At 31.2% G+C, this 20,979-nt stretch overlaps 3 protein-coding genes across 15 annotated transcripts in view; 1 reads left to right on the top strand and 2 right to left on the bottom strand.

Annotated features, from left to right (window-relative positions):
* The window catches only part of CASK (peripheral plasma membrane protein CASK), a 278,246-nt gene extending 276,774 nt beyond the window's left edge, over positions 1-1,472 (bottom strand). For all 11 annotated transcript variants that reach the window (XM_070635181.1, XM_070635183.1, XM_070635186.1 and 8 more), the window contains exon 1: positions 491-1,472. In XM_070635181.1, the coding sequence (XP_070491282.1) occupies positions 491-549 (59 nt within the window). In that variant the 5' untranslated portion in view covers positions 550-1,472. The remainder of the gene's footprint in view (positions 1-490) is intronic.
* A 960-nt stretch (positions 1,473-2,432) lies between these two features.
* On the bottom strand, positions 2,433-18,544 carry Keap1 (kelch like ECH associated protein 1). 3 transcript variants are annotated; one of them, XM_070634181.1, is made up of 9 exons: positions 18,455-18,544; positions 6,477-6,635; positions 5,661-6,271; positions 5,261-5,599; positions 5,054-5,194; positions 4,906-4,993; positions 4,706-4,843; positions 4,433-4,588; positions 2,433-4,355 (listed from the first exon to the last, which is right to left on the bottom strand). In XM_070634181.1, the coding sequence occupies exons 2-9, from the start codon at positions 6,618-6,620 to the stop codon at positions 3,714-3,716; spliced, it is 2,259 nt and encodes a 752-aa protein (XP_070490282.1). In that variant the 5' UTR covers positions 6,621-6,635; positions 18,455-18,544; the 3' UTR covers positions 2,433-3,713. The 3 variants fall into 3 exon arrangements, with proteins under 3 accessions (XP_070490282.1, XP_070490283.1, XP_070490281.1); XM_070634182.1 differs by lacking the exon at positions 18,455-18,544 and adding an exon at positions 18,044-18,199; XM_070634180.1 differs by lacking the exon at positions 18,455-18,544 and adding an exon at positions 10,905-11,413.
* Positions 18,545-18,955: 411 nt separating this feature from the next.
* On the top strand, positions 18,956-20,781 carry LOC139086032 (ubiquinone biosynthesis O-methyltransferase-like). Its single transcript, XM_070634305.1, has 4 exons — positions 18,956-19,087; positions 19,148-19,187; positions 19,253-19,820; positions 19,886-20,781. Exons 3-4 carry the CDS (start codon positions 19,804-19,806, stop codon positions 20,640-20,642), a joined length of 774 nt encoding a protein of 257 aa, XP_070490406.1. The 5' UTR covers positions 18,956-19,087; positions 19,148-19,187; positions 19,253-19,803; the 3' UTR covers positions 20,643-20,781.
* Positions 20,782-20,979: the final 198 nt, after the last annotated feature.

Raw genomic sequence — 20,979 nt, 5'->3', positions numbered from 1 at the left:
ATCATTCGCGCATGTAGACCCTACCAAAAAATTTATACAATTTCCTCAAAATATTCTATAAAATGTTATTGTTTCATCTAAAGAAAATAGATTCTTCTCCTCATAGATTGTGCCATAAAAAATTCATGATTTTATTTCCTTGCGAAGCATAAAAGAATCCAATACAATTTTCATTTCTTATTTTTGTTCCACGAAGCATCTCATTTCCCTCAAAAGTATTTTTTTTAACTTCTTTTTACACAAAAAAAAAAAAATGTTCAGATTTTCGTTAAACTTCCTGCAATGCAATTAATGAATATTTTATGACCGGTAGTGCAGTGGAATGTGCTTGCCGTTATTCGCACGAATAATAATCACATTCAATCATTTGCAATGCATGCATAATGTTTACACAATAAGTATGTATCACTTCGGATATATTCAGAATTCAGCGTAGAATGTAGAGGATAATAAACATGAGAAAAAAAGAGATTGTGCTTTATGTACTCACTTGCCAATAATTTCACAGAGCTCGTAAACATCATCAAACAGTACTTCCTCATCAGCCATGCTTTATCCTTTACTTTCTTCTTTTGTTTATTTTCAAAATATTTCTTTTTTACTCTACAAAAAATATTTTTTTTTACACTTTTTTTTCGACTTGCTGCGATTTACTTTTTCTTTCTTATTTTATCTCTCACACAACACAGTAGGCATGTATGATAGCATCAAACTGATGAATTGTTGTAAAATAATATATAAATAATAAAAAATAAAATAAATTAAGTTTCCGCAATTATTTCCTTCAGTGTTTCTTGACCTGATTCGCTTGTTGTTTTTTATTTACGACGAAAAATTAAAAGAAGTTCCTTTAAAAAATAAAGTAGCAATTTTTTTTTGTGTGTCGAGTTATTCAAAAATGGTTTTAAAAGTAAAGGAAAGAAAAAATTGGGAAAAAGTCCCAAAATGAGATTGATTAACGAGATAAATTCTTGTCGACTGTGTCTTTTTCACTGAAATATCCGTGTGCACCTTGAGAGAGAGTTATCCTTGAGAGCTTACTGGAAGCTTTCCAGCTTACTACATTAATGTTCTTTTTTTGCACAAAAGCTCTCACTTTGGAAGATTTTTGGTTCCTTTTTCACGAATCTCGAAATGTTTTTCATCAATTTTTGTTAATGATACTTAACAAGTCAAACAATGACTGATTTTATATTAGCTGACATATGCAATTTTACTTCCGTTCTATTATTTAAATGATCAAATTTTTCACTATCACTACAGATTTTGTTTCCCTAATGTCACTTCATATCCTTGGGAGTGGATAAAGTTTTTATCGTAATTTCCTCGTCCCATAGAATTATCAGACACTATACTCCGTATTTGACGGATAGTCACGCTTACAACTTAGATTTTGGAAATGGTTTAATTAATTTTAATTGTTGCCAACGGAAATAGGCAAAATTATTTTGCACTTTTAGATTTTCGGAAAGAATCACAATTTTCCAATATTTATTCTACGAAACTGTTTGTACTGGAACCTCTGTAATTTCAACATGTAATGTGTCTTGGCTGAGTTGCGGGAATTTTGAAATTGCATTGGAAGAGCTTATTGGATGTAGTGATTATTGCTTTGGATGATGAGAAATTTTAAACTTCCACGCGTAGGATGGAAGTTTTTGGGGAGGGATTGATGATCTTGGATCAAGATTAGATTTTTGATAGCTGGATCTAGAATAAATTTGTATTTCATCAATATTCCATTCAAAAGGTAATTTTGTAGGTCTTGTTCCTATTTTTTCAACGATCGTGAGGTAGGTCAGGACCTATTACTTAATCCAAAGTTGCTTAAAGCTCCAATTTAGTCTTGATCTTGTATATAAAGCAGTTGAAGTATCTGAACTTCGGGAAAAGCACAAATTTAGAAATGGCAAGATTCGAACTGGCGACCATCAATTTACCAAAGCTAATTTGAGGCATGAATGTTGCTGATAACTCCAGATGGAGATAAACGGCACACCTTAGTGATAAGACTTGACCTTAACTGCACACGGCATACAGTTCATCAATATTTAAAGGGGATTGCACCCTGTTGGCTACACAGATGCTGGTAGTCTTAAGAATAAGCATAATTCTCAGACATTTTTTACTGCCTCTGAATTGCACTAACTTGAAATTTCTATAAATATTAAAATTTATTCGAGAATAAATTATTTAAAAGCCAAAATAAGATTTTTTTACGTAATTTTGGAAGTAAATATTGAATTTAGGTACCAAGCGAACACGACAAACTGAAAATCTGCAGTATTTCACACAATGCTGTGTATTTTAGCCATTCTCATACACAATTCAAGCAATAAATCTCATCATACCGTTACGGTAGCTTTATTAAGAAGCTGATCCACCTGAAAAGAATTTTTAATACTTTAAAACACCATCAAAAGTCCAACATGTTTCACTAAAGGAATTAAAATCTTTTTTTTTTGTTACTTATTTTTATTTTCATTGAAAATAATTTTTTTAAACCAGGCTTTAAAACCATCATCTTTTTAAAATAAAGGAATGAAGAAATTTATCTGTCCATTTCATTATCTTTAATATCCTACCACACAGTAGATGCTGCTCCCACTAACTTAATGGAATTCTTTTATAAAAAAAGACACATAATTTTCTTCATCCTGCTCACAATCATTTTGTAATTAAATGTCACTTGAATCTTCACCCGAATTAAAGTGTATCCATCCAAGAGATCATAACTTGTTGATTTAATGTGTCATAAATGCTGCTTCTGAAAAGCTTTTACTTTACATCACATAAATATACTCATTCTTACAAAAACTTGATTCATCACATAATTATTACTTTTTTCTCAGATGCATATCAGCACAGCACTTTTGACACATTTACTGCATGAGTTAAGTTCTCTTGATTGTTCGCTTCTTTTTGGTATGCATTTTTGCAAAGCAAACGATTTTTATTTATTTCTTGTCTGACTATTGCCAAACTTAGTCATGTATTGTTATGTCATTTTAGTGCAACGTCATAAGTATAGACGTATAGTACGAGTTTTGGCTATTTCAAAGCAGACAATTCATTTTTGGATGATCTGAAAATAGAATTGGATCATCCAAAATCGATAATTCCGCTATAGTATGAACAACTCAATCAGCCCCTTGGTAGAGCCATAAAGACTAGTTTCAATGTTTAGCAAACATCACATACCCGATCGGCAGTTGAAAAGTTGCAACGACGCGACAGGACACTTAGAACCAAGTGACAGCCACTTGGCAAATTCTGTTGTTTTCCCCAAGTGACTGCCACTTGGTTCTAAGTATGCTGCCAAATCGTCGTAGTGGTGGCAACAATTTGAAAATGTGCCGATCGGGATTGGAACGGTAAAGTTCCATAATATCAGAATGACCCTCAATGTGCAATCCACACAGATCATTCATTAAACTTTTTAGATTAATATGCATTAATTAATAAAATTTATTCGTAAGTCGCTAGGACTTCTTTAAATGTTTTTTGGAAAAAATAATTGACAATAATAAAAAAATTTAAACTTTAAAATGACATACATGACTGCACACTTTAACAGATGACTACAATTGGTTAGCAAAAAATGCGCTTTAATCACACAACGATTTCATCTCATACTTTTTAAAATGAATTGAATGAACTGTTGTTTTGGAATGTGAAATAATTTAATTGATTTTTTCTTAATTTATCCACTATCATGTCTTGCTTTCATTTTCTTTACACTGATAATCACTCTGTCTTATATGATTATAGAGAAAGTATTGGAATCGTCGTCTCAACCTTTGTATTGAACATGGTGCATTGGGATTCTTACATTTTGTATGATTCCTTATTACTTTCTCTATATTACTATTAATGTCTGTTAATTTCTGTTGCTGAATTTGCTGTTGTTGTAGATAATGTAAATGACGACTTCGCGCCCTACACCGCTCTCTCATTTGAGTAAATATACACGGACTTTTAATTTTCTTAGGACTTTCCTCATTTTCATCACAGTTTGTTTCTTGATTTTCATTTGTATCATGATTACCACTACCACTACCTGAGCCTCTTAAATTTTGATTTACATTTGATGAGTAATTACAATTCATAGATGAAGAACTATGGCCATTGTCTGGCGGTAATCTACGATGGTGATTATCATCATAATCACGTTTTGTTGGATTTTGTGCTGTTGTACACTCTTGTGAGTAATTATGTGGACACGATGGTTGATAAATGACAGCTGATGCTAATCCTGACCGTCCAGATGTTAAAGGAATGCCATCGACCCACAAATGTTCAGCCGGATTATAGACTTCAACATTTGATAGAAAATGTGTTCCGTCATAGCCACCCTGCGTAATAGAATCAAGTAATTTAATTCGAATTAAAATTGAGTTAATTGAATAAATTATACAAGCTACTAATTTACCATTGCATATAATTTTCCATCAATTACATTCACCGATAAGGCACTTCGTGATGTTTTCATTGGCGTTACTATTTCCCACACTTTATTATCGGTGTCAAATCGTTCAACTGATGATAATTGTCGTGTTCCATCAAATCCTCCAACGACGTAGATGTACTGTAAATGAAAAATTAGTTCGATTTAGTTTTTAGATTGTAAAGTCATGATTAATGGTGAATCATTCAATTGATTTGGTCCATAAAACAATTTTATAGTCATGGAAATTTGACTCACTTGATTTAACACAGCAACACCAGCACCTGATCTTGGATATTTCATTGAAGGCATATCAGTCCACTCATTATTCTCAGGATGGTAGCATTCCATAGATGACAGTCTGTTTTCACCATCAAATCCCCCGATTGAGTAAAGCTAATTAAAAATCAAGAATTAATTAATGATATTTACATAATAAAATGGTCATTGAGACTCACCAATCGATTGACTACTGCAACTCCGACTGCAAGTCTTTTTGAACGCATTGGTGCTATTACAAACCACCTATCTTGCTCAGGATCGTAGCTATAGAAAGAAAATTTCTTAATATTCATCCGAAAAAGTTCAAAACAGCAACAAACTTACTATTCAACTGAATTATGATATTCATTTCCAGAAGATCCGCCAACAGCATAAAGAAGATCATCCATTGTTGCAACACCAACACGATTTCTTGGTACACTCATAGGAGCACACGGTCGCCATTGCTCGGATAACGGATCATAGCTATAAACAAACATACTTATTTGATTCAAGGCACTGAATCATCAAAAATTGGTTTTTTCCTCTTACCGATCAACCCAGTCTGAATCATAGGAAGCTCCAGGTGCATTATTTCGTCCACCAACAGCATAAAATGTACCTTTAAGGAACGCAGCACCAAGGCCTGATCGTGGCACAGTCAATTTCGGAAGTGTCGTCCACGTACAATCGTCGACGTTATAACCTTCTAGAATGTCTAATGAATGTTGAAAATATCCACCAGCAACGAATATCATACGTGTTGTATTTGGTTTTCTCTCTTTAACAATTGGACGCTTATGAAGTGTTAAATCCTTAAAAATTTTTGCTAAATACTCTCGACACGCCGGCACTCTTTTTAATACATCACAGTTTTTCATTTGCTCTTTACTGTAAAGAATTAAAAATGATAAAATCATGATCGAATGCGATATGTCGATAATTGACTTACAGAAATTTTGGTGTAAGGAATTGGCATCGTACAGCATACAGAATATGTTCCATCTTTGGATAACGATTATCTTCATCATATTTAACCCACTTAAGCACTGAATTATAGACTTCTCTCTCCTCTTGAACATTCAACTCATCCTTCCGTATAAGATTTATAAGTTGTAATGCAGACAGCTGAAGAAATTCTTCTTCCTGACATATTTGCGTAAAATTCCTTTCAATAAATTGATTTGCCTTTTGTCTTAATATGTTACAACCATGTTGTTCGGCAAAATTAGCAATACCAATTGCATTTGTTGGATCTAATTGTCTCTCGAGAAAGGCACAACATGCTTCAATCACATTTGGTACTTGAAACATTGTTGCTGCAGGAAGCAATTGACACACTGTAACTTCTGATATATGAATTCTTCCTGTATACATAAATGTTATTATTTTGGCCATTGAACTTGGACAAACACCTTGAAGACGTACACGTGACATTTCACTCTCTTTTAATCCACCGGTAAACATTGCCTTAAAATATGGACTAGCTGATGATAATACCACTTTGTGAACATGAAATAGTTCATTGTCAACTTCCAGAACACAATCGGTGAGCATATGATGCTGTAAATTAACATTGTAGTTTTTAATTAATTATTGAGTAGGTCCACAAAAACCTCACAAATTAACGGTCAAAACTATTCAAATGTTGTCAAAACTGTACAATGTTTTGAAAATTTGAATAAATTTTGAACGTTAATTTTTAAATTTCAGAAAGTCGTTGAAAATGTATCCATTTATATAGTTATGGTTGTCTAGACTGACTTACCTGACGCATCATATACATCATTTTGAGGACTTCCTTAGCGTAATTAGACATACAGAATGTCATATCTCCGAGATCTTCTGATTTTGCTTGACCATTAAGGGGTGATGACGGACTCATTAATATGTCATCATCTGTTGTATCCATTACGTCCGCTGAATACTAGTTTTCACAACCACACAAAAAAGAAAGAAAGAAAAAATAATAATCACAATAAAAATCGACTCTCATGCATAAATTAAGGCAGTGTCGTTGAATTATCATTTGCATTTTTGCACAGTCATCTCTTATGGATATATACACATATTTATATGAATTTCGCACATTTTGAGACATTTAATGAGTGAATAGACTAAACGAGATAAAACAAAACTTGATAATATAACTGGTTCCACTTCATAACTATTCGTCTTTATTTGTTTATTAAATGAATTGTGAGACTTTTTTTTTGTATTTTTTTGATAGATATTAATACTTTTTATGTCCTTTTAAGAATTGTTATTCACAATAACTTGAAGGTCGCACGTGTTGCTGATTAGCAATCAAACTTTTTGTCATCCTTTGCACAAATTTATTTTTCATTTTTAACAGAATTTTAGAATTTGAAATTAAACGGTTTTATAGAATTTGAATTAGCAATTTTTGTATGAAAATTCCAAAATTGTTTAAGCCGTTAAAATTTCAATTTTCATGATTCAGCATTTAGAACGTATTCATGGATTAATTCTAGAAAAAGGTGTCACTATGGCACTAATGTATTTGTATTAAATATCCTAATTCCAACAGAACAACACCTCGCAATTATCAGGTCGGGAAAATTTAATTATCATCAATTCACAGTCCAGTCATATAATTGAGTAATTTGGGAATTCTCCTAATTTATTGCTGAATATTTTCATCATTTAGCACTAATTACAGCTGAAAAATTGCATTGTAATGCTTTTTCACAGCTTTCATTAATCCAAAATCCATTAAAATGAAGGAAAATCCTTAACAAAGTAGCAGTCATGAAAATTACTTAACTTCACTACGAGCCTTTTAGTTATACAATGACTAGTGTCTATTAGTGAGCACAAAATACAGAAGAACTTTTTTTCATTACTATAAAAACGAAACAATTTTTTTTTTCTTTATTTGCCATGATGAGTTTCAAAAAATTTTATTGAATGATTCTCGTGAAAAACAGTTTTGTTGCCACACCGGTTGATATCTGCTCTGTATTGAAACAGAAGTATAGAATTAAGGATTAATAAAAGATGACGCGATTAGCTTCAAACTTTGGTATTCAAGAAATTTCTTCCAAAAAAATACATTTTCTTTTTTTTTTGGGGCGCTAACAGGTGTGAGTCGATTCCTGCGAAGCATAATGTCAATATTTTTTTTTGAGAATTCTTACGAATGATCATCGGAATTGAAATTGCGTTTTAACCCATTCGGTGATTTTCGGACATTCTGTGGTAAAAATATTGATTCATTCTCGACCAAAGCAAATTTCAAGGAAATAAGAATGAAATTCGTGGAAATATTTGAAGCTTTAATTTATCGTGAAGATAACAATTTTGGCACGTCACCCTCAATGAATGTGTGGAAATGTTATCAGAAACCCTTATCAGCTATTTCTCTATGTATTTATGGTTATATTTAGCAGAGCTACCTATTTGAAATTAGGCTTTAAAATCGTCATTGATTTATCGTTTAGCAATTTTCGGGTGGAATATTTCCACTCCTACTTTTGATATAAATCTTGAACATAACGTTTACTCAAAGTCTTGTGCTTTTCGCAAACAAATGTGACATTGAAATTGAATGCCTATAAAATTTTTGATTTGTATGTTTTTGGATCTTTAGAACTTGAATGTTCTGTTTTGGTTTGAAGGCTTGTTTGAGACAAAGATTTTTGGAATAGATATCGGAGATTCGCCAGACTTGTCATACCAGACAAGACAGTCATACGAAAAAATGGAACCAGACATGCGTCCGAATTTTTGATGACTATCCGATCATCTTCCCAAAATAAGCACGAATTCGTTGGAATTTTGAATCAGGATGTAACATTCACAAAATACATGATTCAGTTTAGAGTTCTTGGTTTTGATAGCTTCTTTCCAGCAAAATTCCCGGTTTCAGACTCGACATTGAACAATTCGAATTGAACTTGAATTATAAATCAACTTAAATCAATGTTCAAGAGGCTGTTGAGACATGGTTACATTTGGTATTGTAATTAGCAGAAGGCAATTAGCGATAAAGTCAGCTTCAGACGCCAACTAAGAAAGGTCATCGATCACAGTTGATCTGTTTGTGTTTATTTAAGTCAATGCTTCTTAAACTATGTTCTACGTCACACAACAGTGTTGCGACACGTTGTCACGTATGTCGTGTCGAATTCAAAGAAAGTTGGAAAGTTTGACGAATTAACTCAAAATGAAGAAATTTGAGCTTGAAATACAATTCTCTTTGAAAATTTAGTCTTTAATTACTACAAGCCTAACTTTACCTCTGTCGAATATGAATGTCACCATGCGAAGTTTGAATTCAAACTAAATCTTAAAATATTCATTAAAAACCAATTCAAGGAAAGTTATAAAATTGAAAACCATAAAAGCAATCCAAGCATTTTTTTCTCAGAAAAGTCAAAAATCCGTCGTTGATTTAACCCAATCGATTCCTTTTCAAAAGAATTTGTGTAAAATTTTTCCCGTCACAAACTTGTCCAACACGATTACTAATGAATTAAAACCTGCCGATGCCATAATCAGGAACATTTTTCATGGTCGATTTGGCAAGTCTAAAGATCTTTACGAATGAGTTGCTCCGGATTCTTAAAAATTCGGAAAAACCTGATAACTGTAGTTTTTTTTGTGTGCAGTTTCTCAGCTGCAAATACAATAAATTCTTATTTTGAGAGATTTACGGCAATTTAGTCACTTACACGACAGTAACTTACACCATAATTCATTCGAAAATGTTCTCATTCCGTACACATTTTCATTGACTATAGTGCCAGACAAAAATTTCTCTAGGAATTTCACATAAAAATAGTTTTCACCTTTCCTGCGACAAAGAACGTGATGTCACACTTATTACATCCAAATCACATGTCGACTTTGTCACAAAGGAATTTTTATAGTTGAATTATGTCGTCACCTGACATTTTTCTATCACATTATGTATTTTAGACAAAATTAACTGGCGATTGTCTTTTGAAATAGGTTTTAAGGTGTAACTAGAATGGCGTAAATCTTCGACGTCATGGATTTTTTTGTGTTTCTAGTTTTGGTATTGACGGATGATTTATATGGAAATGAGCTATGATGAGCTAGAGCTATATATTATAGTCATGACTGGCAATTGTCAAATGTCGTTCAAGATTAAGAAGAGTGAATCTAAAGAAGAGGAAGGTGAATAGCCGTAGAGATGGAAGCAGAGCAGCAAAAGAAAGGAACAAGAAGCAATTGCCGTTATGGCTAGGAACAGCAACTGTTTTAGTCGCTTTATATGCGCTCTCCAATTTAAAGTGGATCAATTGGAACTAATCTTCAGAACGTCAAATTTCAAGCATTGTGACACTCAGAATCAGATAAGGAAGTCGATGACTGTTTTGAGCTATATACAGAATTTTCATGTGTGACCAGAGTTTGAAGTCAGCTCGAGTTGTTTTGAGATCGAGTCGTTTAGCTGCTTTTCGAGCTCTGTGTTCAAGTCGACTTCGATAACGTTGTGCGAGTTGACTTCAAGCTCTGTACAGGAGTCGACTCAATTCACACAAAATTCGTCTCAATATCAAGCACTGCTTAATAAATTCACAATTGTTTTGGCAACCACAATGCAGTCACTTCTATATTTCACATACCCCGCATTCTTAAAGTCCTTAAATTTCAATTTAAAGTCACTCAATTAGTACCCAATTCAATATTATCGACACAACACTCAGAATAATTGAGTAAATCACTTTTTGTGGAAGTCAACATCTTCATATGATCGCCGACTATATCCTTGAACCAAAGCACAAATCATTCAATGAAGATGGAACGATAAAAAAAAAAGTTTCATAAACACACAAAACTGCCATTCTTTTGGCATGTTAAAGTACATATTGTACATAGCATGTACAATAAAAAAAAAAACGTTTTTGATATGAAAACAGCACACTCATCGTGACACAATGCATTAAATGTAAATATAATTAAAAATAGAAACATTTGTGTTGATAAAAGTGTTAAAAGTAATTGGAATTATAAGAGAATACTGAATATTTTTTTTTATGCTGAATCATGTCACCCAAAACAAAGTACACCAAAAAAAAATGTGGGCATTTGGAAACACTTAAAGGAATTTCACTCGCGTGTATTTAAATGATATTGTTCTGTACTGTTTATATATATAAAATAAAATTGTTATCTTATCATCTGTTGCTTTCAATATATATACCTGCGATAATCTGATTCTCTTTATTGATGTCATAACATTTTCTTTTTATGAACTACGACTTTATATGAATGTGTATGGCTTCTATTTTATATTTTGACTGAGTTGGCAAATTTTTATCTTTTATTCAGTCTTTAAATTAACTTATTTTTCACTTATAATTTCACTAATCACTAGAAAGAGGCCATGGATCGGCCAGCGAAGTAAGTAAGTAATTAATCACTAGCTATTCCTTATTGACTATTTTTGCTCATCTTTTTTTGAAGACGCGTGACTTTTTTTCATGAAAATTTCTTTAAAATAACTTTAACTACGTTTGTGGTCCACAGTTGTTGATAAACTAAAAACAGCTCTCGAAAAGAGCACAAAAATATTTTGATTCTGTGCCGTGTCTACATACAACGTGTACAAACACAACAAAAGCTCTCGAACCGCATCAATAGATCGAAGAGAAACAAAAAAAACTATCGAGTTTAGATAAAATAATAATACAGAAACAGTGTGCGGTCTCGTCCGGTTTACTTCTGACACTAAAGCATTCAGCAGTATTTTGTTCACGAAAGGAGAATATAAAAAAGTATTAAATAACACACATTTTAACACAATTTAGCGTCAATGTATTACAGTAAGGAAGAAGCATAAAGCACAAAGAAATTGAGCTTGTTTTGGTATTGGATATTAATGCTTGATTACATTCAATGCATAAATTAAGGCAAAATTCTTGAATGAAAATTAGCCATTCATATTTGTCAATCAAATGTGAGTCATATGATGCAATCCGTTCCTATATAATCAAAAAACTTTTTCTTATCATCAACAGCTCTTCTTACTTATATATTGTTATTACTTCATTAAGCTAGTCTCTGTATGTTTAGGTTTACTTTCGTAATTATTATTGTGTAAATATTGACATTGACAGCACTAAGTAATCTCATTTTGTGCCTGATCATCTAAGATTAAGTGATCTAGTTTTGTGTAAATCACAATCAAATTGGCATAATTATTTCTAATTGTTCATTAACATTTAAGGGGATTAACCCCTAGTAGTCAGTGACTTTATAAAATCTTATTGAAGTCTTTAATGAATTTTGCAGCTCGTGCTTCATGATTTTGCAAAAATATTAATCTATCCGCAATTAATGTGTTTTGAAAGAAGCAATCAATTAAGGATTTACGATTAATTAATCTAGCGTCAAAAGAAGCTTCTAGTATCTTCTTGGGACGGTTTGAGAATTTTCTTAAAGACACACCTTCAGCGATCACAGATGTAAATTAGTAGTTTGTTTGTTCTTATAGATTGTTCATTTGTTAACAAAAATCTAATTAGAATCATATAAGGAGACAATGCAGTTTCACAAAATGATGAACATTAAGACATTTGTCGTATATCCTCAAAATGAGGACGGTTAAAAGTTAAGTCCTCGAATAGTACAAGTTTGTTAATCGATCAAAGATCCGGGACCAAATTAGTGTGAGTCTGGCATGATCAGAGACTTAGTCAGAGTTACTTCGACCTGGTGCCAGCTTGAGAATCAATTAATCGACTTGTGCTATTCGGAATGTATAATATACTTAAATATATGACCAGAGGTATTAAGATATCATTATGTACATTATGTAAATGAAGCATAATAGACAATCTCAATCTCAGTAAGACATAGCAAGACACTTTATGTCTTTGTTCGATTTTAGCAGACATGATTCCATCTTTTGATCAAATTTGCCTAAAGCATGTGTAAATCAGTTGAATATTCCTTAAAATTCTTAATATGCCAATACACCTACAGTTGGGTAAAGTCTCATACTCTAATTTATTAAGTCAATTCCAATTTCTTCTTGTTCATCCTCAATCTTTTTCTCAGTAAGACTTAATTACAATGAATAAGCAAAATTTCTAAAATTCCTTTTAACAATCGACATCCTTTCACTAATGCTTGCAGCGCGTGCAGCTATGCAAATCATAAAATCAACAGAATTTTGTAAATATTTTTCGCGAATTTTAATTACTTTGGACTTTATAAAGAAATTGAATATCATCGCTTTTTCCAATAAATAACTCTGTTCCTTGAATCCTGCATGAATGTCACATACGCCATTTATTTATTATCTACAGAACAAAAGTCTTTTCACCTTTTACGCCTCGGCCAAAAAAATAAAAAATTTCTAAAAAAATTCACATTCTGTCATAATTTATTAGCTAAGCTTTTTCCAATACAAATACAGCAGTACTGTATATTATCTACATACATACAATTTTCTACCACGATCGGTCAAAATTAATTAATTCGATATGATAAAGCGATTAACAGCTTATAAGCAACGAGTAACTTCATTCATCATATTTGATTGTGTTTTTTTCTCTATTACAGACATACAGCAAATTTAAATTGCGATAATCATCTGAGACACAACAACAATAAAAAGTATTCAGACTTCTTCTTTTATATATATGTCAATAATTGGAATATTGATACTTCCAGCAGATTATTTACATATTCAACAAATGTTTTAATCATTAAAGGTCTTTTTAAGCATGATAGACATTACGTAATATGATGACGAATGACTGTTTATAGACATTAGACTAAATTATGTAGGAAGAATCGATCTAGGTCATAAGAATCTAGTGATAATTTTGTTAAAAGCATCGAGTGTTAATCAAAAAGCTATTTACTCTCACGATTTCCCGTCGTCGATGAGTAAGCAAAAAATTATTGAGCGAGAACATGGCGAGCGCATGTATAAGCAGGAAGAAACGAGAGAACGTTGACATTTGGCGAAAATAATGTTATTTTTTCATCTCATAAATTAGTTGTTTTGCAAAAAAAAATAGAATCTATTCAGCAATAGATGCAAATACGGAATAATTTAACTGAACGAATTCATTAATGATCATGATTTGCATATTTTTCAGTTTTCCATCAACAAATTCAGCAAAATCATCTAGAATTTGCACTTTTTCTCACTTCATTTAAGCATTACATTACAATTTTTATATTGTGCTAGTCATCTGGTGTAAATAATTAAGAAAGGTAAAGCTGACTTGATTGTTTAAAGTTTAAATATTTGCGGATCACATTGAATCTGCGGATTCATCGCCAAAATATCATTTTCACGTGATGAATTACGTTTTAATTTTTAGTTCGACTCTGACGATTCCGAACATGCTGTAATTACAAATTTTCGCTCGATTATGCAATGTCATTCAATGCTTTTATTTTTTGCTCATTCATCATTGCAATTTTATGAATTGCATTTTTTTTGTTCAGGCAATGCATGACGAGATATAATTAACAACTTACACCTACAACGTATACAATTCATTCACGCAAACTCTATTGTAAAATGTTAATGCTTTGACTGGCTGATTATGAGAGAATATTTGTGACTTATTGATTTGTTTGAAGTTCAAGAGCGACTAATTTAATGAAATTTAATTATTTTATATACTTATATTTCAGATCGGAGATATCTAGGAATATGTCTTGTTCGATTCTAGTATTGATATGAAGGTCATCTGTGTTTACATTTGTAAATGGTCAAGGTTGAACTAAGTGATATAAAATTGGAAATTGTAAATACAAATGACCTTCGAGATTACAGGGAACTTTCGGAAATTGCGTAACGTTAAAGGAAATTTTGCTAAAGAGTCCAAATTTTGATACCTGATTTTGAATCAAAGATTTAAAAGTTTCTGTTGCACTAATATGAAATTACTGTTGCGCTACTTTGGCGTCATTGTTGCGCTATTGAGGCGTTAATGTTGCGCTAATAAGGTGTTAATGTTGCGCTACATAACTTACGAACACACACACACATTCCCACTAGAGACTAATGCAAATTTTTGGATCATCCTTTCTATGCTAACAAAACTTCATACTTAGTAGCCATTAAATGTCATGTTATGCTGATTAATAACTAACTTCAATTCCTAAAACTAATTAAAAATTCCTAATCGTGTCACGCGATTGCAGTTGAATTAAATTAAATTAATTTAGAAAACATTATGGTGAAATTAGCTGTTGACGTCAGAATCAAGTTCAAACCTCAAAATTTCATCATGTCATGTCATGTCATTAATACAATTTAAAACTTTCAAATCCAAACATTTTGAAAAAATCAAACCAGTACTTTCACCATCAATGAAAAGACATCGACCCGAATGACATCAGCAAAAAATTTCTTTAACCTCTTCCGCAACTTAAAAAACTTTTTTTTTATTTTCAGATTATTTTCCCACTTTTTAAAAGTTTTTTGCCCTTCCATGTCTGCCTTTATTTTCTCAGAAACATTTCTCATTTTTTATTTAATTATGGGATTTAAGCTGTTCTAAAAGGTGATTCACAGAGAGGGGAAAATTAATGTGAAAAGCATGACATGCACTATTGAAATTTCAACATGACATGAAAGTAAATAAGTTAATTATTAAAGCTCAATTGAAGTGTTTAGTGCCATACCCGGATAGACTATTTTTAAGTGTCTTCAAAATTCCTAGTGATTGATCTTCTGTAGACAAAATAAATTGTTTACCGGCATTAATAGGCTTATGAATTAACATGAATGGCAATGTTTTGGTTTGAGGATTATCAAGTTGTAAAATTCCACGTGCAACGTCTATACTCAAAATGAATTCCTGAATTTCCTCTAAAATGCATTCCAAACTTGATATTTGGGAATCCTACAACTTTTGGCATGGATGAATTACGTCACTAAGCTTTAGGAACTTAATTTCATTACAAAAATTTTGTCGACATAGGTCAGCAACTGTATAGCGACTTAATGATTAAAAGCTAATCAATTTTAGAATTTTGGAACTAATCTTTCAGCACGTGATTTGTTTGATACTAATCTAATCGCTTATCTCTGGAATAGTCGTCAATAAGTCTAAGCTTTACAGTGTCAAGATACTTTGTATTGTTATAGATCATTGAAAAGTTAGCAATTCCAGATGATTTGCACAAATTTAAATGTCATATCCATAAAAAGCGCCTGCTGGTTCTGGTCATTAATTCCCAGTAATTCAATACTTTCCCGAGTTTAAAATAATAAAAATTTTGTAGTAAAAAATAAGAGTAAATGAACGATGTGAAAAACAATTCCGGCATTCCGTAAAATAAACTCATGAAAAATGTCTCATAAATAAAAATTGGTTATGTGCCAAACAGGAAGGAGTCGGGAAGAGAATCACTGCAGACGTTATACAATATTTTTGTATTTTTCACGTGTGCGAAATATCCATTAAGAAAAATATTTCTTTTTTTTCTCTGGTCTGTATTGTGAAGGTTTCTTTTATCTATAATTCATTTATCTCTATAGCATGAAATAAAAAAATGCTCGTTCATTCCACTCAAATATAGACTGTATATGTATTTCACTTCCATGTACAAATGTATGTTATTTTACAAACAAACACCGATTTAGAGAATATAGTAAAGCAACAAAAAAGAATTTGGACGCGCGTAGCAGGAAAAAAAATATAAGATTATATATTCACTCGACGTTTTACGATATATGAAAAAAATGTTGATTCTTGCAAGTCATCATCTTCAACATCGTAACAATGCGCCACACTATAACAGACTTAAAACGAAAACTTTTTTTTTTCCACGGTATAAATGACGATTGATTTATTCCTTCAATTTAAGTTTTAAGGAGCTTTTAATAACTTTCATGATTATCCATTAAATCTTTTTTATGGTTTGCAGACAAAATATTGAACTTTGCCAATTATTATTGGCTGTCCTTGAAGATAGAATGTGATTAAAATTCTTGATAGATTTAAACTGGATGAGTGTGCAGTTTTTCAAGTACAAATTTAATCAGTTTTAGTGAAATTGCTATCAATACTTGAACTTTATCCAGCGACGCATTAGTGCTTTGTTAATTTTTTTTAGTCCAAAGTTATCAATTGGGGTAGGTTCGTAAATAACGTCCATTTTTCTGGATCTTGAACAAAATAACCACAAAGAAGAATTCTTCAGCACAATGTCTAGCAGCTGTAGACACTCATCCCTCCCAAAAACACGTACCCAATTTACGGATATCCCCACTCTTATGAATAAATTACACAATTGTCTGGAAAATACTCATAAAGCTTTCATCACTTGGTTACATAGAAATTAATTCCAAGTATAACTTTCGGAATGACTAGACAATAAATGATTAGTCATCCACTTCCCTTACAAATGCTTAATGAAAGACGTAATTGAAAACTTTTATGAACTTTGTTCAGTTCTTTCAAAAATATATCCAGCACCTTCTTTTCAAGGTCAATTCTATATTCAACATGTGCATTTGCCTGACATAATCATGATGACCATTCTAATTTCGTCGTCAAAAAAATATTGACTGCTTAGTTCCAGAAATTTATTTGCATTATTTCTTCCCAGTATCTCCGAAAATATTCGTATTTGATAAAGTCACGTTGACTTGTTTATTTAAATAAATATGTATGAAATTTTGTCTGAATTTGTGTGTGACGAAAGGTTCCAAGAATGTTTAAGAGCGACGTCGTGACATATTATCCAGATTTAATTTATTAATGATTTGCTCATGTCGTTTTTCATTTTGGACAATGACATAATTAATGACTTATTATTATTCTTTCGTACAGAGTTCGCCAAAAATTTATAACACGTGTATAGATGTAGAACATTTACTTTATAATTTTGCACGTAAACATAGGAAGGCAGGAGATATGTGGAGAATGAAAGTAAACGTTTCTTTGAAGATATTAATAACCTTTTACAATACGTGAAACTGTGCCAATTAAATAACAAAAAGGAGCGTACCCGAATACAATGTTGATAATCGTTATGAACTCATTATAAATAAGATTTTTTAAATATATACGTACTGAATGACTGAGCCAATAAGAAGCTGATAAATCGCTTGTAATATCAATGGCATTGAATATTTGTTATCGATGTAATAATATTTAAAAAAATGTTTGAAGTAACAAAAAACTGAAAGTCATCATCACTAATAACAATATAAGGTTTGACGTAGATAATTTTTATACAATTATAATTGTGTGATAAGAAGCTCAAGAGACGAGTGACTGTCTTCTTTTGCCTTAATTCATTTCATCGCCAAGATAAATATTAGAAAATTTTTCTAAAAATAAATACATCCAATTTCACCTTATTTTTACACCAGAAATCTCATAACTAGATAGTGGAAGAATGTCTAAAAATACATGTAAACTGCTTCTAAATCTTTGCTTTAATTTTTTTTTTGCAATTTAACGATGACTGTAATATTTTTTTGTTATCACTTTTTTGACATTAACTGTTCAATTTATTGAAGTATTTTCATGCCTTATTCACTTCATTTGTTAAATATATTCATTGTGAACTCCCCGAAATTCATTATAAGAATGAGAACTATAGCTTTTTAACCAAGAATTCATTTGTTTTGTTTCAATTTTTTGTACGTGAGATCCAGTAAATTTTGTTTAATACTTTTTTCACTCATTTTCTTAATTGAATTAATAAAACTTGTATATCCAAACATTCTTATGACTGTTACACACATTTTTAACTTAAACTTACCAGAAATTACAGCGTTCAAAGGAGTTAAATAAATTAAAACAGAATGTGATATAAAATCTATTAGACAAGAAAAAAACCAATGAAGATGCTATAAAACTGCAATTCAAATATTTTATAACCGTTAATATGTTGTTTTTGACTTGATCAATAATTCATTGATTGCTTGTCTAATGAATGTAACTAATAGACTATGAACTTTTAATTTATCATAGTTCTATTGAAATTTTTAATTGATAATAAGGTTTAGACAGTAAAATTTGGATAACATAATTTATAGCAAAAACTTTTATAACAAAGCTTTTTTTCTTGGTAAGCTTTGAAAATTGTTTTTTGCTGGATTTTACAATTTCGTTTAAAAACTTAATTTACACATTGATTCAGCAATATTTTCATTTAATCAGAACATTTAGAGTACATAAACATAAGTTTTGTAGATCCAGTGGTTCTCATAATTTTACTAATATTTTAGATCTCAACTTTCATCTTAAATCATTTACTATGGACTATTTTGTTTACTAACAAAGTTTACCCAGTTGCTTTGATAGTTACAACGATCAAACATGTTATTCGATCCAATAAGGTTTTGTCGTAATATCTTATTGGTACTAAGCAGTCATTCAATTGGCAACTGAAGTAAGTAAAATAATTTGGCAATTAACTTTCCCAATCTCATCATTTTCATTTATATTTCAGAATTAAAAGCAATTGAGATGGTGATAAATGAAAGAAACAGGTTTGACATCGAATAGAGATACTAATTGACAGTTGCATAATAAAAGCTAATATTCTTGATAACAGATGATTTCAAGTTGAATCAGGAAAGTCTTCAAAGCATATTAGAATTATGTTCTTTGCTAGACCTTAAATATGTTCAAAAATTGCCCTTACGGCTGAAATCAACTTTCCCGAAGCAACAAAAAAATCCACATTTGTTCATCATTTTAACATCTTTGTTATTATTCTTGATCATCGGATGAATGACTTAACAGTTTATTTCAATTTTTTGTAAATTTATTTGGGAATCCAAAATGACATACAAAAAATATTCAAATTTATGACCATGCCATTCATAGTGAAAAAACAAGTTTTTAATAATGCGGTTTAAGAAATTCCCAATTTTTTAAAGCCAGAATGGATTTTTTTTATTCAAACTGGGATGTAAGCATTTGACAATTCAAGGCTTTTTAATTTTTTTTAAAGTTTCATATTCTTACACTTAAATCTCTAAATGAATGGGTTTTCCGAACAACTCAAAGGAGTTAAAAATGAGAGAATATGATCTGAGACATTTATACCCAAATTGAATTAGTGGACAATTCAATCGTTAGAAAGAAGTCAACGAAAGAACAATGGATACATCTAAGAAGTAAAAACAATAAATATATTAAGAATTTTTAATTTAATAATCTTAATTTTCATTTGCGAACATAGAAATGATGCAAATGTGGATGCAGATAACGTGAAGCTTTTGGAAACCGTTTCTGCGGAATGGTGGGATCCGTCTGGAATTCAAAAGGGCTTACATGCTATGAATCCATTGCGGGTAAGATTCGTTATTGATGGTCTTATTAGCACTGGAAAGATAAACGCTGAAAATAAAAATAAACCAGATGTCTTGAAAGGAATTAATATATTAGACGTTGGTTGTGGGGCTGGAATACTTACCGAAGCACTTGCACGTCTAGAAGGAAATGTGATTGGATTGGACCCATCAGAAGAACTTGTTAAAGTAGCTAGAGATCACATGAAAGGACAATCATTGAATATAGAATACATTACAGAGTTTATTGAAGATTATTCAAATAAAAATCCCGAGAAATATGATGTTGTCGTTGCTAGTGAAGTAATTGAGCATGTACCAGATCAGAAATCATTTCTTTTGGGTATGGCAAAATGTGTAAAACCCAATGGAAGCTTAATCATCACAACACCTAATAGAACTCTAGTATCATGTGTTACAACAAAAATAGCAGAACTTATTAAAGTCCTTCAGAAAGACTCACATGTTTGGAGTCATTTTATTACACCATCAGAAGTTGAAGATATATTGGATGAAATAGATTTTGATACAACTATAGTTCGTGGAATGTGGTATACTCCAATCTTTAATATATTCAGTTTCGTACCATATCAAGGAATAACATATGCACTCCATGCTGTAAAGCAAAACAGTAAGAAACTGAGATAAATTTGATAACACAAGAAAGATAATGATATGTATGAAACTTTCTAATCATTAGTAACATTAATCGGTTATTGGAAGGGGATAACATAATCAAATTATTATATTCAATAAAACATCAAATTAATTGAATTTTTAAAAACTGGTTAATTTACTTATTACTTACGCCAAAAAATTGTAAACTCTTCCTTAAATTATTTTATTTAGAACTTAATTGACATTTAAAGCACGTGGAATGAACTTCGCATTTGAAAAACCTGAAATGATAAATTTGCGAGTTTTACATATGAGGGTAAATCTATGAATAAACGGAACAACAAGAATCGACAACATGTTTCTCAAC

This window comes from Chironomus tepperi, unplaced genomic scaffold, assembly GCF_022539635.2.
Source record: "Chironomus tepperi strain 1889 unplaced genomic scaffold, CSIRO-AGI_Ctep_v1 contig_85, whole genome shotgun sequence".
Lineage (NCBI taxonomy): Eukaryota > Metazoa > Arthropoda > Insecta > Diptera > Chironomidae > Chironomus > Chironomus tepperi.
Note: the sequence above shows the minus strand (reverse complement) of the source record. Positions and strands in the feature narration are given on the sequence as shown.